This window comes from Postia placenta (genome assembly GCF_002117355.1).
Source record: "Postia placenta MAD-698-R-SB12 unplaced genomic scaffold POSPLAscaffold_7, whole genome shotgun sequence".
Taxonomy (NCBI): domain Eukaryota; kingdom Fungi; phylum Basidiomycota; class Agaricomycetes; order Polyporales; family Adustoporiaceae; genus Rhodonia; species Rhodonia placenta.
In genome coordinates this window covers 1,641,736-1,668,239 of record NW_020169838.1, presented here as the reverse complement: position 1 = coordinate 1,668,239, position 26,504 = coordinate 1,641,736, and the positions used below count along the sequence as shown (strand labels likewise).

General features: G+C 54.0%; 10 protein-coding genes across 10 annotated transcripts; 6 read left to right on the top strand and 4 right to left on the bottom strand.

The window, feature by feature from the left end:
• Nucleotides 1-614: 614 nt before the first annotated feature.
• Nucleotides 615-1,558, top strand: POSPLADRAFT_1143855 (hypothetical protein; the record flags this gene model as incomplete). The annotated part of the gene is made up of 3 exons (XM_024485626.1): nucleotides 615-797; nucleotides 875-1,282; nucleotides 1,427-1,558. 3 exons carry the CDS (start codon nucleotides 615-617, stop codon nucleotides 1,556-1,558), a joined length of 723 nt encoding a protein of 240 aa, XP_024339165.1.
• A 2,416-nt stretch (nucleotides 1,559-3,974) lies between these two features.
• Nucleotides 3,975-5,639, bottom strand: POSPLADRAFT_1046717 (hypothetical protein; the record flags this gene model as incomplete). Its single annotated transcript, XM_024479102.1, has 11 exons — nucleotides 3,975-4,032; nucleotides 4,088-4,153; nucleotides 4,186-4,285; nucleotides 4,377-4,437; nucleotides 4,503-4,648; nucleotides 4,705-4,749; nucleotides 4,806-4,899; nucleotides 4,952-5,026; nucleotides 5,084-5,142; nucleotides 5,224-5,435; nucleotides 5,491-5,639. 11 exons carry the CDS (start codon nucleotides 5,637-5,639, stop codon nucleotides 3,975-3,977), a joined length of 1,065 nt encoding a protein of 354 aa, XP_024339164.1.
• Nucleotides 5,640-6,560: 921 nt separating this feature from the next.
• POSPLADRAFT_1142816 (hypothetical protein) lies at nucleotides 6,561-11,531 on the bottom strand (the record flags this gene model as incomplete). The annotated part of the gene is made up of 10 exons (XM_024485476.1): nucleotides 6,561-6,618; nucleotides 6,694-6,775; nucleotides 10,175-10,349; nucleotides 10,403-10,545; nucleotides 10,597-10,641; nucleotides 10,696-10,789; nucleotides 10,837-10,911; nucleotides 10,963-11,021; nucleotides 11,101-11,312; nucleotides 11,380-11,531. The coding sequence occupies 10 exons, from the start codon at nucleotides 11,529-11,531 to the stop codon at nucleotides 6,561-6,563; spliced, it is 1,095 nt and encodes a 364-aa protein (XP_024339163.1).
• Nucleotides 11,532-12,074: 543 nt separating this feature from the next.
• Nucleotides 12,075-15,273, bottom strand: POSPLADRAFT_1046716 (hypothetical protein; the record flags this gene model as incomplete). The annotated part of the gene is made up of 11 exons (XM_024479101.1): nucleotides 12,075-12,167; nucleotides 12,281-12,451; nucleotides 12,503-12,975; nucleotides 13,027-13,457; nucleotides 13,517-13,755; nucleotides 13,812-14,378; nucleotides 14,436-14,581; nucleotides 14,635-14,731; nucleotides 14,788-14,981; nucleotides 15,042-15,150; nucleotides 15,202-15,273. The coding sequence occupies 11 exons, from the start codon at nucleotides 15,271-15,273 to the stop codon at nucleotides 12,075-12,077; spliced, it is 2,592 nt and encodes an 863-aa protein (XP_024339162.1).
• Nucleotides 15,274-15,590: 317 nt separating this feature from the next.
• POSPLADRAFT_1033988 (hypothetical protein) lies at nucleotides 15,591-16,739 on the top strand (the record flags this gene model as incomplete). The annotated part of the gene is made up of 3 exons (XM_024476975.1): nucleotides 15,591-15,638; nucleotides 15,691-16,146; nucleotides 16,206-16,739. The coding sequence occupies 3 exons, from the start codon at nucleotides 15,591-15,593 to the stop codon at nucleotides 16,737-16,739; spliced, it is 1,038 nt and encodes a 345-aa protein (XP_024339161.1).
• Nucleotides 16,740-17,479: 740 nt separating this feature from the next.
• On the top strand, nucleotides 17,480-17,919 carry POSPLADRAFT_1056960 (hypothetical protein; the record flags this gene model as incomplete). Its single annotated transcript, XM_024480853.1, has 2 exons — nucleotides 17,480-17,678; nucleotides 17,741-17,919. 2 exons carry the CDS (start codon nucleotides 17,480-17,482, stop codon nucleotides 17,917-17,919), a joined length of 378 nt encoding a protein of 125 aa, XP_024339160.1.
• Nucleotides 17,920-19,060: 1,141 nt separating this feature from the next.
• Nucleotides 19,061-19,504, top strand: POSPLADRAFT_1143693 (hypothetical protein; the record flags this gene model as incomplete). Its single annotated transcript, XM_024485600.1, has 2 exons — nucleotides 19,061-19,235; nucleotides 19,287-19,504. The coding sequence occupies 2 exons, from the start codon at nucleotides 19,061-19,063 to the stop codon at nucleotides 19,502-19,504; spliced, it is 393 nt and encodes a 130-aa protein (XP_024339159.1).
• Nucleotides 19,505-20,403: 899 nt separating this feature from the next.
• POSPLADRAFT_1181481 (hypothetical protein) lies at nucleotides 20,404-22,343 on the top strand (the record flags this gene model as incomplete). The annotated part of the gene is made up of 5 exons (XM_024488842.1): nucleotides 20,404-20,681; nucleotides 20,738-20,927; nucleotides 20,969-21,868; nucleotides 21,930-22,018; nucleotides 22,078-22,343. 5 exons carry the CDS (start codon nucleotides 20,404-20,406, stop codon nucleotides 22,238-22,240), a joined length of 1,620 nt encoding a protein of 539 aa, XP_024339158.1. The 3' UTR covers nucleotides 22,241-22,343.
• Nucleotides 22,344-22,609: 266 nt separating this feature from the next.
• Nucleotides 22,610-23,395, bottom strand: POSPLADRAFT_1033984 (hypothetical protein; the record flags this gene model as incomplete). The annotated part of the gene is made up of 5 exons (XM_024476974.1): nucleotides 22,610-22,897; nucleotides 22,956-23,040; nucleotides 23,099-23,136; nucleotides 23,188-23,261; nucleotides 23,326-23,395. The coding sequence occupies 5 exons, from the start codon at nucleotides 23,393-23,395 to the stop codon at nucleotides 22,610-22,612; spliced, it is 555 nt and encodes a 184-aa protein (XP_024339157.1).
• A 302-nt stretch (nucleotides 23,396-23,697) lies between these two features.
• Nucleotides 23,698-26,380, top strand: POSPLADRAFT_1181477 (hypothetical protein; the record flags this gene model as incomplete). Its single annotated transcript, XM_024488841.1, has 5 exons — nucleotides 23,698-23,820; nucleotides 24,401-24,550; nucleotides 24,593-25,146; nucleotides 25,189-25,298; nucleotides 25,358-26,380. 5 exons carry the CDS (start codon nucleotides 23,698-23,700, stop codon nucleotides 26,305-26,307), a joined length of 1,887 nt encoding a protein of 628 aa, XP_024339156.1. The 3' UTR covers nucleotides 26,308-26,380.
• Between the last annotated feature and the right edge of the window lie 124 nt (nucleotides 26,381-26,504).

Genomic DNA, 26,504 nt, shown 5'->3' with positions numbered 1-26,504 from the left:
GCCAATGGGCGCCACCGCATCTCGAAAAAAAGTGCAAGAAGGTCCGCCGGTTCATATGACGAGCACGTCAGCTTGTGTGCTCGCGATTGCAGCAGGCAATAGGCATCTGAGTTCCACGCTAGGACAGGACGGCGTTGTCCGCCCCACGTAATGCCGCAGGCAGCCCCGATATGCCGTAGTTGCGAATCGAAGATCAGGTGCGTGCGATGAAATTGCGGACGTCGAGATGCGACGCTGCTCCTTTTGTCGGGTGTACGATCTAAGATGCAGGCGGAAGACGAGGCCGGGCGAAGAGGCCTTCCCTGACTCCCCTGATTCACACCCTCCCACTGTGCCAATCTGCATCTCTCCCTCATCTTCTGTCACCGGCCCACGCCGCACGTTCTGCGACGGAAGCCGCTTGAACGCCAGCCTAGCCTCATCCGCTCATACACCCCGCTACATATACTGCTTGCTCCTCCGTCATGCCTCCTCCCTTGCCCCGCGGACGAGTTTGACACCAGCTCAACCGCCGCCACCCCATCCAAGTGCCGCCGTGACTTCTTCCACAACGCCTTCCTCGTCGAACATCGGGCCCCATGCCATCGTCGCCCCTCTCTATGCCCGTCCTCACCATGCCACTTTCAGTGGATCCAGCGTCCGCAGCTGCACTTCTCAAAATTGGCCTCCTGCTCGTCACGGGCATCTCTGTACACCTGTCTCTGTCGCCGCCAAATCCACCGGCACCGTCAAAGCACATAATCGACCGCAGGACGCTCTTCGAGCGCTGCGTCCGCTGGGTCACCTTCTGCAGCAAGGTTCGTGACGCGTCTTATTCCGATCTTTCCTCGACTATCTTCCGTCAACGCGTCTAACACACCACCCGACTGCGTAGATGATGGTATGGGTCGAAACCTTACTCGACGCGCTCGCGGTCGCTGTTTCCGCCTTCCCCAATCTCCCCCTCGCACCACGCCTCGCCCGTCTTCTCTGCCCGTCCGCGTCCCCTGCTCTCACTGTGCCATCGTCACTACTCATCGCGGGCACGCTCGCCGTGCTCTGCGGGTCCGTCATCCGCCTAGTGTGCTTCCGCACACTCGGGCCGCTGTTCACCTTTGAACTCACAATCAGCCCCGCGCACTCGCTAGTAACGCACGGCCCCTACGCGATCGTGCGGCATCCAAGTTATACAGGCATATACCTCACGCTCCTCGGCTCGAGTGCAGTTGCACTGGCCCCTGGTTCCTGGCTGCACGAGTGCTGGCTGCAGCTTGGCTCGTGCGGCGTTAGCGCGGCATGGAATGTTGCTCTTGCAGTCCCTGTCACACACGCGAACGAGACTGCGGGTGCATTGCTCGATGTGCACCAACAACTACCGACGTGCAGGAGAACGTTCGGTGTAGGCACCTTCCTCGCATGGCTAGTGCTCGGCTTTTGGGCCGTGAAGGTCGCGTACGCGTTGCGGAGCACGAACCGCCGGCTCGCGACGGAGGACAGGGAGCTGCGGCGCGCATTTGGGCCAGCGTGGGAGGCGTACGCGGAACGCGTTCCCTGGCGGCTTATTCCAGGGGTGTGGTGAGCGCGCGCAGATGCGTTGGGGGTCGGCGGTGGTCTGGGGCCGAGCGTGCGGTGATCTTTCTGACTTAGGTGATGCGAGCGCGTTCCGGGCGCGTGAGGTGTAGGACATATTGTACAAGTTTCGCAGACAGACCGGACTGTCCTGTGTTATTAGCCATAGATGACTTTCTCTAGCCACTGTATCCCATGTACTACACGACGATACCCCCCTCCACGAGCTCGCGTTGGTTATGCTCCGTGTTTCTCTAATGAGTACTTGACGTGACCTACGACACGTTTATGTTATGAGCACGTGATTGACTGCTATGATTGAGTTCAAGGCAGATTGACATCCGAAATGAAGTACGAAATATCTCAATCAAAACTTATTTCTTCTTTCCGCCAGCCACAGGTGTCAATCAGACGCGCCCACATGTTACGCGTCTTGGTCACGTGGTCTCGGAGCCTCGGGCAGGGCTCGGGCATCCGGTGCAAGCTCTCTTCTGACCATAACCACCACTACCTCGCTTCCGGAGAACTTTCATGTTCCAAAATCATCTATCCTCGATACGGGGGTTGACGACGCCATCCCGTCGTGTCGCTGTTGAGCGCCACGACCGTACGGCACAACATTGACACACGAGCGCGCATGATGTCGGCATAACTGCCAGGCCCAGGGGCGGAGAGCTCGCGTACAACTGCCTCAGGGTGAGGTGCGTATTGAACCGCGGAATGCCGGGCACGCCGCCTTTCTCTCGTAGTTTTCTCGAAATATGCGCACTCACGCATACTTCTCTGGGGAACGCTGCATCAGCACGCCTACATTCGTCGAAGGCATATGGCCAGGCCATTTACGAAACAGGACCCACCAGGTACGCCGTTGGACATTTGTCCCTTTAATCATGTGGAGTGCTTACGAGAGATCTGTCGGGCTGACACATCTCCTCAAGACTGTACGTGCCTCTCTCGTGCGCTCCATATAGCACTATGTTTTCCCCCGCCGGTCAAGCTCGGAATCGCCGCCTGCCTGGCCAGGAGCCTCGTCGGAACGAGTGCATATAAACGCACTGTATCGCATGGAGCGCATATACGCACCTCGTCCGGCAGTTTTGGCCTCTTCAAGTCCACTACAAATTGCTCAGCGTGGCGCGCCCGCGAGTGCGAGATTCTCTGCCCTGATCCTCCGATGTGCCACCCCTCTCCACATCTCGCTAAGACGCCACAAAGGTGATCTCGATTGGGGCGCGGGCAGCAAATTTGACGCCGCTGTGGACCTCAGCTGGCGCCGGAGCCGATTTGCGATCAATCTGAGCGAGCGGCGGGCGTGCCGCCGGCAGTCCTCGACCGTCTGTACATGCGCCTGAGCACGCCGCTGCGGTCCAGGCTCGAGATCAGGCTGGGTGAGGTTGTGCACCAGGTATGGATACATATCCTGCTTTACGGAGTGTTATGTGTCTACGCCAAGCCACTTACCTCAACGAGGGACACGTTCAAGCCTGCTTTGACACCTGACACCTAGGAGCGCAGGCACTGTCGTCTTGTCAACTATTAGATATGCGTGCAAAGCGGGGTATCAACAATAGTAGTCCCCACTAGCGAGGATGTCTCGGCAGTTGATGATTCTATGGCCGGTCTGTTCAGCTAGGGGCTTATGATGCTCAAGTTGCGACATCAAACATAGATCTTCGCCCCGGTGTTCGCTCTTCGTGGCCAGGTGCGGTCCGAGTTGTTGAACTCGCATTACGCTGCCGAACAAGCCTCACTATTCTGATTGCAGGCGCCAAGATTTGATGCCAGCGAAGCGCCATCCATTTTGACGCGATCTCGTTCGAGGAAGGAGCGTCCGGGTGCAGTTTGCGGCGCAGATCCAGCGCGAAGCAAATCTCGTTCCGATTCGTGATGCAGAGGGCGCGTTACGCGGGACCTCGTGGCCGACGCTGCAACGATGATCAACTGCTCTTTCGCTTCGCCGATGATTTCGGCTTACCAGCCGCATATAACTTATTTGGGGAGGCGGAACGACGGGTCATATGCCCATTCTTTTGCGGGTTGGCCCCGTGTTTGCTCTATCGCGGATGCCGATGCCCTAACTGACGACACAGTCCTGCATCCTCGGAGTACCGGTCTTTCAGGTCATCCCGGGCGTGGATGTATCGCGCAGGTCCGTTTGCACTGCGTGCCAATCAGGCGCTTACCACACTTTTGATCTAGGTGGCCACAACGCTCAAGCTAGTAGTTGTCCTCGATCATCAGAGCTAATCTGCAGATCTTGATACGGATCACTTCTTCGCTAGCACAACGGCATTCCGGGAATTGTGCAGTCAGGAGGCGACGAGCAAGGAGTCTCCGACGAAACGAACACGGATCGCGGCGACTATTCAATGACCAGTAAAGGCGTACATGATCGCCGCATCGCAGTAGTGGGCTCTCGTGGTGGCTCAGTACCGCAGGACCACCCGTCCGACTAGCTTGCCGTTGCTCATATCTTCGAGGACGCTGTGCGAAGAATCAATCCGGTCTTTTGATAGTACCGACAAGGTGGCGTTCATACACACCTATTAATCTCGCTAATCGGCCGCTCTGTGAAGTGGCATCGTACTTTCCCGCGAGCTGCGAGCTCGAGGGCTTCACGGGCCGCCTGCCGGTTACTGCAGAAACCGTACAGTGAGCGTTCTCCAGCAGCCCCTTAATGAAGGCGAACATACCCTGTCATGGACCCAATATATTTGATGCCCTGTTTCACAGATGACTAAAAGCCGCAATGGTGACCGTTGACAGGGCCCAACATACCACGTCAATGATCCTGGCCATCGGAAGCCCAGACACCGTCTGGGCGACACCGACGCATAGCACAGTACCGTGCGGACGCAAATACCATCCTGCTTGCACATACGCCGTGTTCTACCATGAAGCACATTAGTCACGCAATCAATCTCATAACAACCGGCGCTGATTGCATCGCTTACAGAGGCAGTAGTGATCAAAGCGGCGTGTGCTCCTAGTTCGCCGCATGTCGCCTTGACGTCTGCGATGATATCTTTCGACTCTGCAAAGTCAATGTACTTCTCGGCTCCGAGAGACAGACAGAGCTCTCGTTTCCCCTCTCCCGAATCTAAGGCACATGCCATCAAGGCTCCGCGCGCTGTGAGACGCAGATTTGCAGCTTACCGATAGCCAAAACACGAAGGCCCTTTACTACTGCGTACTGAATACCTGATTCCATTCCACGATGAGCTTTCTGCGTACATTGACGACTTCGTGTACCTTACCCAGGTGACCTAACCCACCACCGGCACCGGGTATCACGATCCAGCTGCCAGGAGGGGTATCAAGCTTTGTGAGTGCGTTATATACTGTTACACCCTTCAAGTGGTGTTAGATAATTGCTTCACATATAACATGTCATTTTCCATACCGCGCATAGAATGGGCGCAGCCTCCGCACTGGAAAATCCGTCCGGGATCGGTATAAGATGGTTGACGAATGCGACCTTATCGATCAACGACAGTCAATATGTACAGAATCTAGGCGTGGAGCCATGTCCTACCGTATATTCGGCAAAAGTACCATCGACATGGGCACCGGCGATTTTCCTTGAAGGGCAATCTGCGAACACAACAACACATCCGAACGGGGATAACCAGCATGATGAGGGTCAAGATCATGGATCGTAAATGACCTTCTCACTCTGTTCGTGGCCTCTACGACACATCTCGCAGTGCATGCACGAGTCGATGACGTACTTTATGCCTACTCTGTCGCCGATGTTGACGGGCGAATTGAGCGTATGCGCACCGATAGCGAGGATCCGCCCGACACCTTCGTGGCCGCCTGCGCTTGGAAGTCGTGGTTTGATGGCCCACTCTCCCGCCATAAAGTGTAAATCGCTATGGCAGACGCTGGATCAAGCGACAGATCAAAGTCTGTAACATGTTGCACCAGAACAAGACGAACCCTGTGCATTCGATCTTGATGATGCATTCGCCTGGCTCAAGGTCCGCGACTTGCTTGACTGGATAGTCACTCGTCAATTCTGTCTTGATTCCTACCTCCCGGGTGAGGGCTGCGCGCGTAACTCTGGGCACGGTATTGTTCGACGACATGAAGGGTAGCGGCGAGTCTGTGATGCGAACGTGGGGATTGGAGTTGACGTCCACAAATTCACACCGACTTCAAGCAAGCCGACTACGTCTCATCTCATAGGGTCGGGGCAGAGAATTTCCCGTAGTCATGGGATCCGTCGTCGGAAGGATGAGGTGATACCGTGGTGTATGTGAACGTCGGAACCATACTGGGTGCGAATGCGCCCTTGTGATGAGTTCACATGTTACAAATCGTTGGTATATCCCACTGTGATCGCACAGAAGCAAATGATAGGTGACAGCTCCGTGGGCGCTTGCGATACCGCAATCGTAACTGAGTTTTGTCTATGCGTGGCCTATGTATCTGTGATCGAGAGCTGGAAAATGGGAAATGTGCCCATCTATGAGCACAATAAATGGTCACTGGGACTCTAGGATACTGTTTCGTCATGAGTCCAAGGTATCTCGAACCCTGCTTTAGCACGAATTTAGAGCACAAATTATCAGACCTGTGGGCCGTTGTGAAGAAGATGAATGAGCGCCACTCGAACAAACTTCTGTGACCGCAGCTCGAATTGGGAAAGGCCGACTACAAGCTACAAACACAACTGGCTGGATATCCGTACTGTTTCGATGAGACTCAGAGCCTAAATTGTGTGGACATTGAAGCTTCAAACATAATGCGCTCTGTCGGATAATGAGGGAAACATAGACGTCGCATGCGGAGGACAAATAAGCCTGAAGTGGGTTTCTCGATATCTATTGCATATGTGATGGATGCGATAACAATACTGGCAGAAGGTTTACATAAAATGAGTCCTAACGGCCCAGTCGATATCATGAGATACAGTATGCCAAGAGAGGGAGAATGATTAGAAACAAGGAACTTGCCATACTGGCACGATCACAAATTCGCTTGTAGCAAAGCGGTATTGGTGATCATCAAAATTTGAGGACCGCTCTTCCAATCAGCTTGCCCTTGCTCATGTCCTCGAGTACGCTGCATGACACCAATTAGGTCATAATAGGCCCAATTACGAACTGTAAGGAGCCATAGAATTGAACACGTGCGTACCTACTGATCTCCTCTATCGGACGTTCAACGTAGTGGCACCGCACCTTACCGCGCGCCGCAAGAGCCAGAGCCTCGATCACTGCTTGACGATTTCTGTGGATGACGTCAAGTCAGCGACTGTCATATGAACTCAGGCGCGGATGCAGGCTCACCCTGTCTGCGATGCGATGTATTTTATGCCCTATGTGCAGTCCTGTTAGTGGTGCTCGCTTGTTCAATTCAGGCCCTGAGCACACCATGTCAACAATATGAGCCATGGGTAAGGTCACTGTCTCCGTAACCCCTATGCACAAGGCTGTACCCTGCGGTCGGAGATACCAAGCTGCTTGTGCATATGCCGTGTTCTGTGCCAGAGCCATCAATGTGACAAGTGTGAGACTTGATGAAGTGCACTGACAGAGTCCGCAACGATCAAAGCGGCATGTGCTCCCAGTCCATCACAAATCTTCCGTACGTCCGAGACTACGTCTTGAGACTCCACAAAGTCTATAAACTTCTCCGCGCCAAGGGACAGACAGAAGTCCCGCTTGTCGCCAGAATCTGGGATGGTCGAGTTCCCCGCTGATGATGATTGAGATAAATGGAACTTACCAATGGCGATGACACGCAGGCCCTTGCACAATGCGTATTGAATTCCTGGAGGATCATATTAGAGCGTTATAGGGAGGATTGCCTTCAAGGAATTCACCGAGATGGCCAAGGCCGCCCCCTGCGCCTGGGATGACCAGCCAGCTCCCGGGAGGGATACTGAGCTGTTGCAGCGCGTTATATACAGTGACTCCCTGCAGGCGTGTCAGAATAATGTATCATGATAGAACAAGACGCGTACGGCACAAAGGATTGGTGCTGCTGCTGCTGCGCTGGAGAGGGTGTCCGGAATTGGTATGAGATGATGGATGAAAGTGACCTGACACACGCCATTATTTTCTCAGGGGTAACATAATCTTCCGTGACGTACCATATGTTCAGCGAATGTGCCGTCCACGTCGTATCCTGAAATCGTTCTGGATATGCAGTCTATTAGAAAGACATGTAAGCGAATATGGTCCGTCAGTAAATGGGCGCAGGCTATCATTATATTTCCCTCACGTTGTTCGCAACCTCTCAGGCACAGGTCACATTGCATACATGTATCGATGGCATACTTCACACCGACCCTGTCCCCCACTTTGATTGCGCTGTTCGGTGTATGCATTCCAATAGCGAGGACATGTCCTACGCCTTCATGGCCGCCGACACTGGGAAGTCTGGGTTTGACGTCCCGTTCTCCAGCCATTAGGTGGAGATCACCATGGCATACCCTGGATTTGGCATCAGTGCAAGGGTGACTCAAGCGAGTCTAGCTGGGACTCCATAATGTCGCCCATACCCGGTACATTCGACCTTGACAATGCACTCGCCGGGAGCGAGGTCTGACGGCCGCTTCAAAGGATACTCAGACGTCAACTCTGGTCTGATACCAAGTTCCCGAGTGACTGCAGCTCGTGTAGATCGAGGAATATTCGGAATGATGGAGGGCATGCTGCGAGCGAGCTTGTTTTGTAGGATAGCGATCGAGAGCCCTGCCGGTCCTGATTGCAGAGTTCATCTTTTATACATGAGGTGTACAGGCAAACACCTGCGAAACAGTCGGCTGTATTTGAAGAGCTGACTGAGAGTAAGCTACGAACCACGGTAGTCCAGGTGGATATACAAGCGGTGTGTGAACGGAGCACCAGAAAACAGAATAACGAATGTGCCAGTGTTCCGAAGCCCCGAGTGCCGAAGACTTCATGCGAGAATCATTCACATGATGTTTATTGAACGCCGAAAATGACAGCAAAACCAATGTTGATAGAGTTCTCCTCGCAATGTATACACATCGGCAAAGTAGGGCAGAAGCTCGCGGCAGGAGTCGGCAGTGGTGCAGAGACGGTGTGGCACGAGCGGCCGATCAGAGACGGGCTACTGAGTGTCATTCAGTAGCCCGTGTCACGATCCTCATGAAACAAACGCTTGCTATAATCTTCTCGTCCTCTCGCCGTCATGGTTAGTAGTGAACGATATATCCATCAGAAGGGACTTGTCGTATATATGTCCGGCTTCATGACAAATGCACCAGAACAAGGCGAACCCTGTGCATTCGATCTTGATGATGGCTCAAGGTCGGCGACTTGCTTGACTGGATAGTCACTCGTCAATTCTGCCTTGATTCCTACCTCACGGGTGAGGGCTGCGCGCGTAACCTTTGGCACGGTAATGCTCGACGACATGAAGGGTAGCGATGGTCGTGACGCGGATGTGGGGATTGGAGTTCGCGTCCACGACTTCACGTCGACTACAAGCAAGCCAACTACGTATCATCTCATAGGGTCGGGGCAAAGTTTTCCGTGGTCATGGGATCCGCCAGGAGCATAAAGTGATACCGTGGTTCATGTGAACGTCGAAGCCAAATCGCAGAGGCGAAAGCTCCGTAGGCGCTTGTGAGCCGCCACCGCGGTACTTAATTTTGTCTATGCTAGTGGCACATAACCCGTGATCCCGAGCTAGTGAATGGGAAATGAGCCCATCTGTGAGCACCAGAAATGGACACGGTGGTGCGCACTGGGCACTGGGACTGACAGGATATTATTTTGTCACGAGTTCAGGGCATCTAGCACCCTGCTTCAGCACGAATTATAGAGCATAGTTTTTTAGATCTGTGAGTCGTTGTGAAAAATCGGATAAGCCTAACAAGCACCCCTCGAACATACATCTGTGCCTACAGCTCGAATTGGAGGAAGTGGACTACAAGGTACAAACGTAAAACCGGCATGATAGCCGTACCGTTCGGTGAGACTCAGGCCGAAATGTGTGAACATTGAAGCTTCAATGACAAGTATAAAGCGCTCTGTCGAATGATGAGAGAACCGTAGACGTCGCATGCGGACGTGAAACAAACCCTGAAGTGGGAATCTCGATATCTAGGCAAACAGGATTCGTATGCGATGGTTAAGGCACAGCAGGGATGCAATAATGCATGCTCAAACTTCCTACAAATCGAGTAATGGCTCAGTCGCCACATTATGCCAAGAGAAAAAGTATGGCTAGACACAAGGAGCCTACCTAGCACTCGTGCGATGTGATTCTTCGGAGAACATACCAGCACAACACAAATCCACATGTAACAAGACGGTATTGGTAAGCTGTGGTTGGAGGCGTCAAAATTTGAGGACCGCTCTTCCAATCAGCTTGCCCTTGCTCATGTCTTCAAGTACGCTGCATGACCCCAATTAGATCACAATAGACCCAATGGCGAACTGTAAGGAGTCATAAAAATGAACACATGCGTACCTACTGATCTCCTCTATCGGGCGTTCAACGTAGTGGCACCGGACCTTACCGCGCGCCGCGAGAGCCAGAGCCTCGATCACGGCTTGACGATTCCTGTGGATGACGGTAAGCCGGCGACTGTCATATGAACTCAGGCGCGGATGCAGACTCACCCTGTCTGCGATGCAACATATTTTATGCCCTATGTGCAATCCTGTTAGTGATGTTCGCTTGTTCAATTCAGGCCCTGAGCGCACCATGTCAACAATATGAGCCATGGGTAAGGTCACTGTCTCCGTAACCCCAATGCACAAGGCCGTACCCTGCGGTCGGAGATACCAAGCTGCTTGCACATATGCCATGTTCTGAGCCAGAGTCATCAATATAAGAAATGTGAGACTTGATGAAGTGCACTGACAGAGTCCGCAACGATCAAAGCGGCATGTGCTCCCAGCCCATCACATATTTCCCGTACGTCCGCGACTACGTCCTTAGACTCCACAAAGTCTATAAACTTCTCCGCGCCAAGAGACAGACAAAAGTCCCGCTTGTCGCCAGAATCTGGGATGGATGGTCTCCCCGCTGATCATGATTGAGATAAACGGAGCTTACCAATGGCGATGACCCGCAGACTCTTGCATAATGCGTATTGTATCCCTGAAGGCTCAAGTCAGAGTGAGATGGCGAAGATTGCTATTCAAGGAAATTCACCGAGATGGCCAAGGCCGCCCCCTGCGCCTGGGATGACCAGCCAGCTCCCGGGAGGGATACTGAGCTGTTGCAGCGCGTTATATACAGTGACTCCCTGCAGGCGTGTCAGAATAATGTATCATGATAGAACAAGACGCGTACGGCACAAAGGATTGGTGCTGCTGCTGCGCTGGAGAGGGTGTCCGGAATTGGTATGAGATGCTGGATGAAAGCGACCTAACACGCGCCATTATTTTCTCGAGGATCACATAATTTCCCGTGACGTACCATATGTTCAGTGAATGTGCCGTCCACGTCGTATCCTGAAATCGTTCTGGATATGCAGTCTATCAGACAGTCATGGGACAGTTGAACAAATATTGCCAGTCAGTAACTGCGCGAAGGCTATCATTATATCCTCCTCACGTTGTTCATAGCCTCTGAGGCACAGGTCACATTGCATACACGTGTTGATGGCATACTTCACACCGACTCTGTCCCCCACTTTGATTGCGCTGTTCGGTGTATACATTCCAATAGCGAGCACACGTCCTACGCCTTCATGACCGCCGACACTAGGAAGTCCGGGTTTGATGTCCCGTTCTCCGGCCATTAGGTGGAGATCACTGTGGCATACCCTACATTTGGGATTAGTACAAGGGTGACTCTCGAGGGGCTACCTAGACTCTGTAATGTCGACCATACCCGGTATACTCGACCTTGACAATGCACTCGCCGGGAGCGAGGTCTGATGGCCGCTTCAACGGATACTCAGACGTAAACTCTGGTCTGATACCAAGTTCCCGAGTGACTGCAGCTCGCGTAGACAGAGGGACATTCTCAATGGCGGAGGGCATACTGCGAGTGAGCTTGTTTCGTAAGATAGCGATCTCAGGCGCCGTCCGTCCTGATAGCTGAGTTCAGCTTTTAAACTTGAGGTGTATAGGCAATCACCTGCAAAACAGTCAGCCGTATTTGAAGAGCTGACTGAGAGTAATCACTCACCTCTACGGTAATCCAGGTGGATATAGAAGCGGTATGTGAACTGAACACCAAAAAGGAGAATTCCGAAGCCCCGAGTGCCGAAGACTTCATGCGAGAATCATTCACATGATGTTCGTTGGACGCCGGCCATTAACTGGTGATCTGATACTTTACTGAGACTTCCTTCAGGCTGGAAATGCTTGGCTTTAAGATCATCCAAAAGAGCACATAGATTCTAACGGATACTAAGCAACGCAGAATAAGCGATAGTCTCGTCTGCGCCGCTCATCAACATCTGCAAGATGCCGGAAAGCGGATACAGTACATCCCGAAAGCATGAAACTAGGATATCCACACTTCGCCCGTCATAGCTAACCTATAGCATCATCGACCACTTACACAATAGAGGGTCTGAGTCATGTCGCTTTGATGCTGTTCAACCGCACCACAAGCGGCAGTAACGACACGTTCTCGCTTGATGCGTAGAACTGTACGCAATCAAGATGGACCTGCGAAGGTTCATTAGTAAAGCACATATATATACGCCATTTCAAACCAACATTGAACCTGTGCATATCCGATTGTGTTTGTCAACGCAGCACGCGGAATGACCACATATCACGAACCAGTGATTGAAGTTCGTCTCGAACTTGTCCAAAAAATCCCATCGCTTAGGCATCGCCCGGTCACCCTCGGGGCTGTCTGCCGTGGCACGAGCCTGGTTGGCTGACTTGGTGAAAGAAGCCGTGTAGAGAGCAAATGTCGAGCATGTCACAATCAACTTCGAGTAGGTCTGTTCACAGTCTTTAATATCACATTTGAAGTGCTGCAACACTCCACATGCCTTAAGGAGTTTTGAGCTGGTTAACATGCATTCTTTGAGACAGGTGTCCAAAAAGTCGACGTGGTCTCGCAGAAGCTGATCGACTGTCTCGACCTTGCCGGCCTTGAGTTTCTCTTCCAGCTTACGCCAGTTGGGTTCGAGCACCTCGAATGTGCAAAATGCCAGTACCTGTTGAACAAACGCGAGCATGCGTGTACGAAGGAGGAACACGCGCTTGCGCCAGTTCTCGAAATCAGTATGCCAGTCATTGGCCGGTGTCGATGCCGGCGACGAAGCGCGACTCGTAGGTGGACGTGTCGAACGGCGCCAAGGCGATGTCTTGTGTTCGATCCACATGGATGAGAGAGATTGCTCGACGTGTTTGAGATGGAGCAGAAAGCGGAAGATGAGCTGATATCGGAGAATGGTCCTGCGCGAAATGACAAGCGATAGCGGAAATTTGACGTTGTAGTCCAGCGCCAGCGCGTCAATAGCTGTTGCAGAGACATTAGCGTTACACGCTGTGCGCAACCTCAGATTCTTACCCAGCAATTGTTTCTTGTCGTCCTTTTCCTTCTCTCGTTCTTTCTTCGACTCCTCATATGCTTGGCCTCTGTCACCGTCCTCCCCACCAATCACGCCGTTAACCGTCACAACCTTCAACAGCCACTCGTATAATCCGCTGCTGGCCATAGTGACACGCACATCTTCCCGGAACATCGCATCTTCACCTTGCGTATCCGTGTTAAGCGCGAGATCCAGAAGGCTCTGTAGCTTCACGAGCGACGCGGACTTGGCCTGTTTGCGCAGCTCAGACTGCGATAGGTCAAGCAAGTGGGTGAGGAATGATGATTGCGAGAGGAAAAAGAAGCGCTTGAGAGAACGAAGGCGAGGCATGAGCTGTTGGTCTCGCAGGAGTAGTTGGAGTAAAGTGCGATTTGCATGCGCATAAGCCTCGTCAATAGACTTGTAAAATCTAGACCGGGTTTGGTGAGTCGAATATACTTTGCATTGGGTAGTACCCGTGCTACGTACTTGTCGTCTTCCATAGAAAACTCCTCGTCGTCCGTTGAATCTGGATCCCGACTGATCTCGATACCACATTCCCGGATAACATTCAAATACTTCCCAGCCAGTAACACCTTCTTTTTCCATCGCTCCAAAGGCGGAGGGATGCAGGCACCTCCAGGCAAGCGACCATCGACTGTACGTGGTGAAGGCACGCCTGCCTGATGTTGCTTTGATGAACCACCAACGGCTGTTCCGTCACGAAGCTAAAGCATCGTGCCATGAGTGCGATTGCAACTCGTCGAATACACTGATCCTGTACCGTATAACGCCTTTCCCAGTACTCGTCGACATAGTCCATCTCTAGTGTACCTCGGTCGATGAACTTGCTCTCCTTCACGCACAACTCCTCGTAGGGGTCGACCAAGCGTCCCGTGCGTATCCATACTTGCACCATCTCCACGTAAGGCTTGCCTGTAGCCCGCGAAAGCGCACCATATAGCGCGCGCGCTGCAGGGTCGCCAGACATGTTCTGCATCCGCTCATGTAGGATTGCAAGCACCTCACCCCCCTTGACGATGCCGCTTGCGCTGTCGTCCACACCGAGCGTGGAGCCCTTATTGATATCGGACAAGACGGCTTTGAGCTTCGCACCCCCGAGACCAAGCGCCTCATTCCGTGCTTCCTCCTCGGGATCCGGTGTGCTATCCGAGTCAGAGTCCGACATCGCGGCCGAAGGGTCGTCCGCAGTGGCAAGCTCCGTAATTAGCAAATAGAGCAAGGAAAGCGTGTGAAGCGTAGGGTGCACGTAGAACCACAATTTCTGTAGCGTGAACTGCGGCGATGTGCTGAAGGCATGCTCAAGTTGTGAAAGCAATGTTTGGTAGTCCTGTCATGCTGTGAGCCGTTTTATAAGCATACGCAGATACAAGCAACGTGACAAGACCTTCAGCATGTCGCGCATCGCCGCACATAGCGCGTGGTTCACAAGGCCGAAGTCGAGGTGGCTGCGGAGCTCAATGAACGAAGTGATAGCAGTGTAGTACGTGGCCAGGGGCAGGATTCGTTCCACCAAATCGCGCAACGATGGATCTGATATCACAACGTAAGAGCGACTGTATGCGCAGGTCGTGTAAACAGCCTACCAAGAGATGGTGACACGACAAAGCGAACACCCTGTAGAGGATCGTCGTCCTCAGGTGAATGATCAGGATGATAAGTGATGTGCGTTCCTTCGATCCCCTATTAGATTTGCTTATTTGAATTGATTTATTCGTGGCTGCCACATTTTCACCTACCATCAATACGAAGAGAAGGTCTTCTAGGATGAGAGCCTCCTGTATCTCCACCGGAACGCCATCCAGGGTGTCTCGTGCTTTCCCCTTTCCCTTTGACCTGTCCTTAGGGACCCCAACTCCGGAAGCAACGCGCGAATTCAGCGGTGCGCGAACGAACGAGGTCTCAGCTATGAAAGACGGCTCATCATATCCTCCTGGGCGGATACGATTAGTCTTCCGATCACCCCAGTGCATCACCTTTGACAGGAACATACCTCTGTCGACGCTGCCCCGCGAAGAAGGGACACGAGCTCCGGATTCATCACCGAGACCGTCCTCGAGATATTGGCGCGTGCGCCGAACGGACGCGATTGTTCCAGTTACCTGTAGCTAGAATTGGTATGTTGTGATATGATTCATGAAAGCTCTACAAGCCTTGGTGTATTCTCGAGTAGACAACCCCAGATTCTTCTTCCGCCCATGCGTCCGAGGCGTATATGGATCCATGAAGACCAAACAGGTGAACGAGCTTCTCCCAGCAAAATTTGATCTATTTGAGACGTGTTTCTCCGCTGTACGAGCTAGTATGAGAGCACAAGCGAGTGGCTGAGGGGTGTTAACTGATACTAAAAGCACTGAGTGCTGAAGCTGAAGCTTGAAGGTGAATTGGGCGCTTCTTGGACGCGTTGAAGCTCGCACGTGACTAAATGCCTCTTTTGGCCAGACTTTTTGCCGCCGGGCTTCGGACTGAAGCCACCGCACCTACTTTGACCTCCCGTCGCTGCCGACGGTAAAAGGCCAGCAATTGGCATTGCTGAACCAAGATGCGCGATGCGAACGTCTACAGTCTCAAGCGGGCAATGCCCCGCATGGTGAGTCTTGTCACCTCCTTTTCGAGTTCCGAATTGCTATATTTTCCCTCAGAGCTGGCACCCGCGCAACTTGTACAACCTCTGGCGGCGCTCCTTAGGCGCAAAGGTCGAGGACACCGTATTCACGCGGACCAACAGGAGTCTCTACCAGCAGCGCTGGGTGTCCAAGGCGCTCCTCCGCGCGTACCACGGCGACTACATCAATGAGAAGATATTCAAGCGGTGGTACCTGCCCCAGACACTCCCGGACGTGCGCGAGACCCTGTCAAACACCTCTTCTTCCACGGAGTCGGTGAACAAATGGGCGTTACGAGAAGACGCGGCGCAGAAGGAAGCAAAGCGGCTACAGAACGAGCGGGAGAAGGGCCTCGCTCCAGTGGGCAGCTTGATGTTCCGCGAGGTCGAGAGGCGGATCGACGTGCTGCTATTCCGGGCATGCTTCGCGCATAGCGTATATGAAGCGCGGAGAATGGTCGTGCACGGGGACGTGCTACTCAATGGCAAGAAGGTACGTGTGACGCTGTGTGCCTCCGTCATCACTTTTCTTACGTGGAGATGCATGAACAGCACACGAACCCAAATACTAGACTGGCGCCAGGTGACATGTTCTCTGTGGACCCAAAAGCGATCCGCTTCCTCCAAGCCAATGCAGCACAAACAGCTGAGTCCGAGTCAAGTGAAGAAACGCCAGAGGACGAGTCTGCGGCCGAGACGGCGGAGGAGGATTCGAGAGTAGTGAGGATAGAGTCTTCGGAAGACGCGGACGGAGAAGCCAGCCCAGCTTCCTCTAAATCCAACTCATCAAAACCCTCGACACCATTGCCGAAGTGGGCCAAACCCGGCAGCGGCGTGACACCCTTCCACCTCCCGCCTTACGCTTCACCCTTCCTGTTTATCCCCGCCTACCTCGAGCCGTCCTTTGCAACATGCTCTGCCGTCTACGTGCGGCATCCGACTGCCCGGCCAGGCTACTCTGAGATACCCACGCCGTACGACGCGGACGGTGAGATCGTGCGCGCGGCCTGGGAGTGGTACACACGCGTGCGCCCGCGAATGCGGAGCAAGAGCCAGCTTGCACGGATGCCGGAAAATAGGCAGTAGTGGTACTGCGTCGAAAATGCTGTCCATGCTTGGTAGTCGTGCTCATCTTTAGCATATCTCATATATTGCTTGATCCCAGCTCTTGCTCGGAGAACTTCAGTTACAGCCTAGAGGGTGTGTTCACCTGGAGGTCACCAGCGGGTCCTTTAGGTGAGAAGGTCCAGATAAGTCTTTGGTAGGTTCTGTGTAGAGTATGTGCATGCAGGTTGCCCACTATTTAGCGACTCACTGGAGAGTGTGATTGATCCTGTGTCTGCTCACATGGCAATCGGATCGATGATACAGCAGCTTCGCAATCATCGTACACATTGAAATATTGATTACAAGGGTGGAACCGACTGTTCCGAAGCATTCTTCCTTCATTGCTTCTCATAACGCGGATTTGGAGACGACTTTCGCATGAGATATATATAATTCTACCCATGAGCTGAAAATGGTATCTACACCGCGTTCCAGACCCGGAGGGCTGCCGTATTTGAGTCGCCCGGGGTAGCCGGGACAAGGCGCCTTGAACAGCTTTGAACCCGCCTCCTCTCCTTACTCATACGTTTCTTTCGCTGCGTCGACCGTCTGCTTTCTCGCTCCATCCTAATTGTATCATTCAAGTACGACCTTTTTATTGAGCTTCTCCATCTCTCGTCTTGCAGTGAGAGCCTCGCGCTCTGTACAAATTCTTACGTTCTCCGAGTCACGACAACCTGCACCGCCAGCACCCCTTCGCTGCCCACGAACCTCGCATAATGTCTACGGCTTCCACCGCTGCCATGTCCCCAGAAACCTGGCGGCGTGTGCCTGCCACGGCTGCAGCCCTTTTCGGCATCACGATCCCCTACCGTCCGCCTAGCAACCGCATTGGCGCGTTCTTCTGGCGGAAGCGCATGTTGTTCGAAACCACGACAGGCCTATGCCTGCTTGAGTCGTGGGAGAAGACGCTCATGCGTGCGTTGTATGCCTCTGGCCTGCAGAAAACGGTCTAACGACACCGCAACCTAACATGACAGTCTTCCTTATCTATTCAATCCTGACCCTTGCCATCACGGGCGTGTACAAGTACGCTCCACAGTCCGCCGTATACGTCACGCAGCGGACGGCCTACTACTTCCTCGGCCATGAGCCGGAGCACAGCGCCACTGCCCCGGTCGTGGATTGGACTGTGCACAATCTCACAGGAGAACTGTAGGAGAACCCCCGCGCCCTAAGGTCGGAGGCTGTTGGTGCGTCGGAGATGCTTTAATGTCTCGCTGTGGTGTGCTAATCTAGGCGCGAACAGGTACATTTTGATCAATACATGTATATGTTCGCTTGTTGTCAGCATCAGGATCTCTACTTACTATCTAGCACGGCATGTATGTCGTCTGCTTCCAGCTATTTCCGTTTATTTATCAATCGCTGTCCACGGATTGACTTCCCGAAAATTGCGCGACGAGTTGAAATACGCTCCACAAGGGAGAAGGTGAGTGACCAGCGGTTATTATCGTGTAAATGTACTAGTTATAGCCGCCGGGCCCCAGAATGCGCATGAGCCTTGGCGGTAAGCGCAGCACATCCTTATATACAGGCTGGAGACGATCGCCGTCTGCGAGACTAACGGTGCCCCTATATTCCAGAGTGTCATTACTTTGCATCATCGGGCCGATATTTTCGGCCCCCATCCCGTATCACGGAGCGCACTTTACACTTTACACTTTGCCAGTTTCTACAAGTTTTAGATCCAGGCACTCCAAGTATCCCGCATGATTGTTTGGACCGTCGATGAAGTCGAGCATGACACAAGCATAGCTGCTCGCCGATGTACCGTACAATGCCATTTTAGTAGTCGGATACCCTGAGGAAGCGCAAACACTTCGAATTCTCCTGATCAGCAATGGAGTATATGTACTTTCCTTCCAATGTCGCATGTCAGTGATTTCCGCTCTGTAGAAGATAAGTCGTCTGTATGCCGTCGACCTTGGCCGGCGTTAGACGCGGGGTTGCCGTCCGCGCCGCGTTGTGCCGCAGCGAACACCCCGCCAAGCTCGCTTGCAGGCCCAGATGATTTGATCTTCCTGCCAATCACAGTCCGTGCCTGTCGTTATTGGTGAACGTGAACCGCAGTATATCCACGGTTCGTACGTAGAAGGACGCTAAAAGATAGTGAAAAGGAACCCCAACGGCGCGCCAGCAGATTCGCCATGTCTCCCCACCACGTCTCCTCGATCCACTATCTCGAGTTTGCGTCCGCCGCCGACCGCCCTCTCCGCAACGAAAAGCTGTCTTTCAGTCCACCTGCCTCGTCGCGCCCTGAGCAGCCGCCGCAGTCAATGTCGCCCCCTCACACAGCCATGTCGTACGCGGAGTGGAAACGCGAACCCAGCACATTCGACGTGTTCTTCGGGCTCGCCCTGCCGTACCGTCCGCCAGGCAATGCTTTCGGCAGGTTTTTCTGGCGGTGGCGCGTGTGGCTCGAGACGACGTTCGCGCTGTCGATGATGCAGCCCTGGGAGAAGGTTTTCGTCGGTACGTCTCAAGTTTTTTCCCGCCGCGACGTGTTCCTGACTATTGTTGCAGTGGTTGTCGGCTACGTGCTGTTCGTGTTGCTGCTTGCGGGTGTCTGGCTCTACCTCCCGCAGCACTTTGCGTACGTGCATGGCCGCACGATGTACTACCTCCTGGGGAATGAGGCTGGCTCGACGTCGACGTGGCCATGGAGCGCAGGATGGAGCTGGGCGGGCAATGCGACTGCGACGAGTCCTGCAGAACTCGTGTTGAGCTTGCGCGAGGTCTGACGTAGGAGCGTCTGCAGGGCCAGTACGGTTAAGGGCGCGTCAATATACCTGTGAGTTGTTGCTAGATACTTTTTTTTCCAATTATCTGTTTCGTCCCTTGACGCCATGATTTGAGTTAGGCAAGTGCCTCGGCACGATACCCTTGTGCAAAAACTGCGACGTTTGCGCGTGCAGACATCGTACCTGATGCTCCCCTTTCCCGCTCCATTACTGGCCGAATCCATCTGCCCACCCCCAGACTCTCGCCCATACTGGGGAACAGCTGGCGTATATAACAGGCTCGAGTACAAGTACATCAGTTTTAGTCGTCTTTTTTCCGTTCCGCTTGTGTGTATCACTGGACATTGAACTTTCTCTTTTTCAAGGCATCTGTGCGAGTTTGTTTTTCTATCTCATGATACTACACGAATTGCAATGCAATGCTAATGCCCATGACAATCCCTTGCCGGTTGGGATATTTGCGCGAGGGTCGCCGACGTGAAATTAGCGCTGATCATGCTGACCCTATATGGAAGGCCTCTTGCTCGATATGGGGAGAGGTCTTGTCTTCAGCTGTACTTCGTCTATCCTCGTCTTATGATGTCATGTTGGGTTCTGTCATGTCACTGTCACGCCTGTCCTCGTACATTTATAAGGGCGTGCGCCCACCGCGACCCTCGATTCGCTTCTTTCCCCTATACTGCACTTACACCACCTTGCCGGTGACCGAGAAGCCATGGCGTAGAAGCGTACATACATCCTATCTCTTACAGCCACTCAAATGCTTAATCGTACCTCGAGGGAAAGCCCTACCCATAACTCGGCGCGTGCGAGAGTCTCGTGCGAGGCATGATACGTGATCGAGTAAGCCCGGATTTCCCGGCGCTATCGTCCTCCTTGCCCTTCGACCACGACGAGCAATGCGGCCGTCAGCAACAGCACTCGCACTGTCCTTGTTTTGCGTGCATGGCTATGCGTTCCAACTTCCCTTCACCATCCCCTTCCTGTCCAATACACCCCAGAACCCCCTGTCGACCGCATTCCTCCCCGTAGCAGCGCCTCCGAACAAGGTCGCCATCATTGGTGCAGGCGCAGGGGGTTCCTCTGCGGCGTTCTGGATAGCGAAGGCGAAGGAACGATTTGGGCTGGACGTGGAGGTAGACGTCTTTGAGAGAAATGATTACATTGGCGGTCGTGCGTGCGGTCTTATTCTCGTACGGGCGATCCATACTGAGAAGGATTCTGGCCAGGCAGCACGGTTGTGTACCCTTACAACGATACCGAGCTCGAGCCCATCGAGCTTGGTGCCTCCATCTTTGTGCGGATCAACAAGAACCTTTGGCGTGCGACGGAGGAATTTGGTCTCGAGAGGATCAGCTTTGGCGACGACGGCGATGTGATGGGGCTCTGGGACGGGAAAGATGTCATCCTTACTGTGTGTACAGTACGCTGTACTGCCCTCCCCGTTGCTGATATATACTGCAGACGGGCGGTGGCTATGGCGGCTGGTGGGACACACTCAAAATCATCTGGCGGTACGGCCTGCAAGCACCCCGACGCACTGAGGCACTGGTGAAGACCATGGCAGACAAGTTCCTGTATCTCTATGGGTCGTCCGCACCGCGCTTCGACAACCTGACTGGATTGGCGGACACGCTGGACTGGACGCCAGTGATCGCACAGACCGCGGCCGAGTACCTTGAGGCTCAGGGCGTCGACCGCCGATTCACGCATGAGCTCGTGGACGCGGCGACGCGAGTGAACTACGGGCAGAATGTCGACTCGATCCATGCGCTCGAGGGCCTGTGCTCGCTCGCTGCGACGGACGCGTCAAGCGTCAAGGGGGGCAACTTCCGCATCTTCGAGGAGTTCCTGCGGCGGAGCAACGCGTCGGTGCACCTGAACACGAACGTGCTCTCGCTGTCGCATGATGAAGCCAGTGGTGCATGGCTGCTGAGCACGTCCATGACGCGCAGCGCGCTTGCCTACCGTGCCGTCATCGTCGCGGCACCGCTGCACAGCAGCTCGCTGGCGCTGGCGCCGGAGACGCTCCTCGCACCTGTCCCCGAGCAGCCGTACGTGCACCTGCATGTCACGCTGTTGAGCACGCCTAGTCCCACGCCGAATGCGACATACTTCGGGCTGGGCGCGGGGAAGGCACCGACGGAGATGCTGACGACGTACCAGGGCGTGCGCCAGGGCACGACGGAGGAGCCCGAGTTCAACTCCATGACATACCACGGGAAGGTGCAGAGAGCGACCGGCGAGAATTGGGAGGGCGCCGACGGGGATGAGTGGGTAGTCAAGATCTTCTCGAAGAAGAGAATATCAGACGAATGGTTGGCGAACATGTTCGGCAAGGTGGGGTGGGTGTTGCGCAAGGAGGTACGTTCATTCACCACTGCGCTTCCTGGGCCTTGTGCTGATGGGTTCTATCTGCTCGAAGTGGGACGCGTACCCGGTCCTTCCGCCCACCACGTCCTTCCCCCCTGTGAAGCTGGCTAAAGGCCTGTACTATGTGAATGCATTTGAGCCGTACGTTTAGTTTCTCGCGCAGGATACCGTACACGGTGCTGACACAGCTGTCACACCAGATTCATCTCGACGATGGAGACAGAGACGATTTCAGCGCGCAATATTGTTGATTTGCTTTTGCGTGATGAGTTTAACGCCGCTATCTGCCCTCAGAAGGCAGAAGACGCAGAGGAGACGCCGCTCACTGAAAGCGCCGATTTTGTTCTCGGATGGGACTGTTGATCATGGTGACGAACTTTCGGCTACGTCGGTTTGGTCATCGGAAGTAATGTAGTCATGTCGTGTCCCGGATTTAATGGACTGATAATATCAATTGTATACCTCAAATACATTGCAGATCTTTGCCGTTTGCGGGGTTGCTCCGTTCGTGGTAACATATTAGGATGAGTTGTGTGAGATTGTATCTCTAAGTACACAAGGCAGAAAGGTACAAGTAGAACACCCGGGGTAGGATATGATCCTACAGTTCTGGCGCAACTAACAGAACGATTCTCATGAGTTTGCTTGAGCCGACTGAGCCGCCTGTTGGGCAAGCAGTCGTCTTCACAGATGTATTAGCGGGATTTCTTGTATGGCATCACTAAGAGGTACTCACTGTCGGGCAGCCAAGATCATCTGCGCCTTGCGCTCGCGCAAGCTCGCCTCCCGCTTCTCGGCGCTCTCCTCCCACACCGCCACGCCGCCGACCTCCTCGGGCGCCAACACCGAGACGCCGGACGCCGCGGCGGCGCGCTCCTGTAGGTTGTAGCGTGTGATGAGGTTGTCGCCTTTGGGCTTTGCGCCGCTGGTGGTCGCGTTTACAGAGTTTAGTGGGCGGCTGGCGGACGCTGGTGCTGGGTCAATCGCGCGGGGGTAGATCGTGTAATAAGCGGGCGGCGGCTACCGAACATTCATTGAATGAGGAGGATGGTACCAGAGGTAGTGCTCGGGTGCGTACCGCTGGCAGGAAGCCGCGCTCGAGGATGGTAGTCGACGTCTGCTGTACGCTTCCGGTGCGCAAGAGGTCATAGCGGATGTTATCACTGTGGAGGGGCTATATGTCAAACAAGGAGGCGACGGCGGGTGCCCGGAAGTACCTACCTCGGGATGTCTGGAAACATGTTGTGTACTGTGTCTACCTGCATGCAGTACAGTCACTTGGCTGCACTTATCGGGGTCGAGGTACCTACCATGTCCGTTGTGACGTTCTTTGGTCTGAAGCCGAGTACACGGGCTGGCGAAGGCGTGTTCGGGGCATCCTTACCTGCGATGTGTATAGCATTGTGCGCGTCAGAGTGCGTCCCGAGGCGAGGGGAGGCCGTACCCACCAGTGGTTGCCCAGCGCACGATGAAGACCACGACGGCAACGGCGACAATAACGTTGACGACTTCGCCCATTGATGGGAAGATTCAATGTAGGACGGGATGAATATATGACAAGGCCTTGCGTGTGGAACGGGAACGGATTGGAATGAGGTCGGCCTCGGGGACATTTCTCGCGGATTTGTGCAGATAACCCATGTTTGGACTTGCATTGCCGAGCGAGTCAAAAATGGCCAGATCTCGATTCGGTGCGGACCACCGCACTCACCTCAGTGCACCCACCACCGTCTGCTTGCTTTCGAAACGTAATCCTTCTCGACGCTCCTTTACTTTCAGTTTTCACCTGTGAATGTAACTGGCTTTGAACTGCCCTCGAAATGGACGTAGAAACCCTTTCTCAGTCGCAAAGAGAGGCTGTGAGCCAGCTGCAGGCGTTAATGAACGGCGCCGACGCCGACGTCGCAGTCGATGTGCTAGAGAGTGTAGACTGGGATGTTCAGGTATGTTGGCAGCTGTTCATGTGTGCATATTGCATTGAGTACTACTCGAGAATATTCTCGGAGCTCGTCTGCTCCCCTGGCTTCACCGACTGTACTCTACGTGCGTGGCGGCTTGCTGTACGAGGCGCGTATCTGCCATGCTTCGGACAGCATGTCTTCGTGTACATGTAACCTATGTTACTGGCGTGCGTGTATTACACGCTCCAGCGCCTTGCTTGACCGTGTGCGCGCATTGTGAAAGCCCGACCATGCTATCTGTATGAATTGCATCCCTCCTTCAAATGGCTGGGAATTTGATCAGGTCGTGTGCACTTTTAACAATCCTGTGCTCAGTTGCATACTTTTCGACCGGTAGGAGACGATATAGGGAAATATCGTATGACTATCCGTGTACATTCGTCTAACCGTACCATTTTTGGCGATGTCTGGTCGCACGTTGGAGGGCAGTTATACCGATACTCAGCACGGGCCTTAGCCGAGTCCAGACATAAAGACATGGTTTTTTTCGCTGGACATAGTCTTCCCTTGCTCTACCTTCCAGTGCTCACTGTACATTCCCGTACTAAGCTGCCTATTACAGAGAGCGGCAAACATGATATTAGACACCGGAGTACCAGAGGCTGCCTCTGCTACGACGACAAATACCCGTATGGAAAGCTTCGAGATTGACGATTCAGAGCAACAGGGTCTCCTCCGACCCAACAACAGTGGCCGTCAGTTCAGACCTGTGGTTAGTTCAAATCGCAAATCACATTTGCCCTGGCGCTGACAGAACGAATGTGTAAAGAATGCTCAACAGTCAAACGCGGTCACTGTTCGCCCTCTACGTGCTATTATCGCTTTCTTCGCTCTGCCGTTTCGCCTCATCACTTCCGTTCTCCGTTTCGTCTTCCGCCTCCTGCGGATCCCAATCCCGCAGTTTGTACCTTTCACCTGGTCCAACCTCACGTATCGTCCTCTCGGCTCGAGTTCCGGCCATGAAGCGAGAGCCATGGACCCCAAGAGCGTTGCCGAGCGCTGGGTCCGTGCCCTAGAGGAGGAAACGGGTGCTGTCTGCATTAGCCGCAGTGGACGCCGCGGAGATAGCGTGTCCTCCTCGAATGGGCATGGTATCTCGTCTGGCGCCGATGTCGCAGGCCCCTCGGTTCTCACGTCTCGCTCGGGCGCGCACGACGCAAGCGCAGACGCCGACTCGGGTTCCAAGAGGCTGCCCGGCTTCTTTCTGGGCAGCTATGAACATTTTGCGCGTATGTGCGAGAAGGAGGCCAAGGTTGGCTGCATTATCATCGTTAGTGATGAGCACGATGACGTTGCTGAGTTCAAGAGGTGTGTACGTTGCTCATACCTTGTGAAGACTATAAACTCAAGCCTTTGGGTGGTTAGGAGCACACTGACAGATCCTACCTTTGTGAAGCTGATCCAAGAAAACGATATGCTGGTCTGGGGCGGTGACATCAGAGACAAGGATGCATGGAGTGGTAAGTACACATGTCCCTCTATGCCGTTCATCTGGATGCTCACACACATACGCTCCTAGCTGCACAGAAGCTCCAAACGACAACGTATCCTTTCGTAGCTTTCATCGCCCTGCAGCCTCGACGGAGCGCTGCTTCTGGCACGTCTTCCACGCCGACGCTCACCATTCTCTCTCGACACCAGGGTCCCTCCATTCCCTCTACAACTGCGCCTACGGCCGCTCAGACTCTGGTCACACATTTGAACGAGCAGATCTTCCCTCGCGTCAAGCCATTCCTCGCGCGCATCCATGCACAGACCGCCGAGCGTGAGCGTGAGCGAGCGCTCCGTGCGGAGCAGGACCGCGCATTCGAGGAAAGCCGAAGGCGTGACAAGGAGCGCGTCGAGCGCCGCATGAAGGAGGAGCGTGAGGCGGAGGAAGAGCGCCTGCGTCATGCGCAAGCTGAGGAGCGTGCGAAGCAGGACGCGCATCGGTTAGAGGAAGTACGCAAGGACTGGGAGGCGCGCAGGATGGTATGGCGTCGGTACGAGAGGAAGGCGCTCGTCATGCGCGAACCCAGGCCGGGTGGCGAGGCAGGGCGGGGCAGGACGATGCGGGTCGGTCTGCGGATGCCTGATGGCCGGCGCATAGTGCGTTTCTTTGGGGAGGCGGACTCGATGACGGCGCTCTACGCATATGTCGACTCGCAGTTCATTCCGGCCGAACTCTCGCAGGCCAGCGACCCGAAGGAACCGCCGAGCGGACTCGCACCGGGGGAAGAGGGCCTGGCGGAGGAAATTGCGGCGTCTGATCGGTCGCCGTCGCAATGGTGGGGCTTCCAGCTCATGCTGGCGTATCCGCGGAAGGAGATCTCTTGGGAGCCGGCGCGCAAGCTTGGGGATATTGAGGCGCTAAAGAACGGAGGCGGCCAGCTTGTGGTCGAGATGGTCGCGAATGCTAGTGCTGCGAAGGGTAAGCAGAAACAGACCGAGGTTGATGATGAGGATGGGTATGAGACCGAAGAGGACTAGGCGAGTATGGCAAACGGACAGTGGAGTTCTATGGTTATATATTGGATTGGATGTGTCCTAGAACGGATAGTATACGACGATAGTATAATCCTAATGCTCCAGACTTCATGGCCAGTTCTTTAAGCTGTCTATCCGTATATGCACATAGTTCATTAGCTTGCCAGGCAACGTCTGCAAGGCTGGTAGAGACAGTAAAT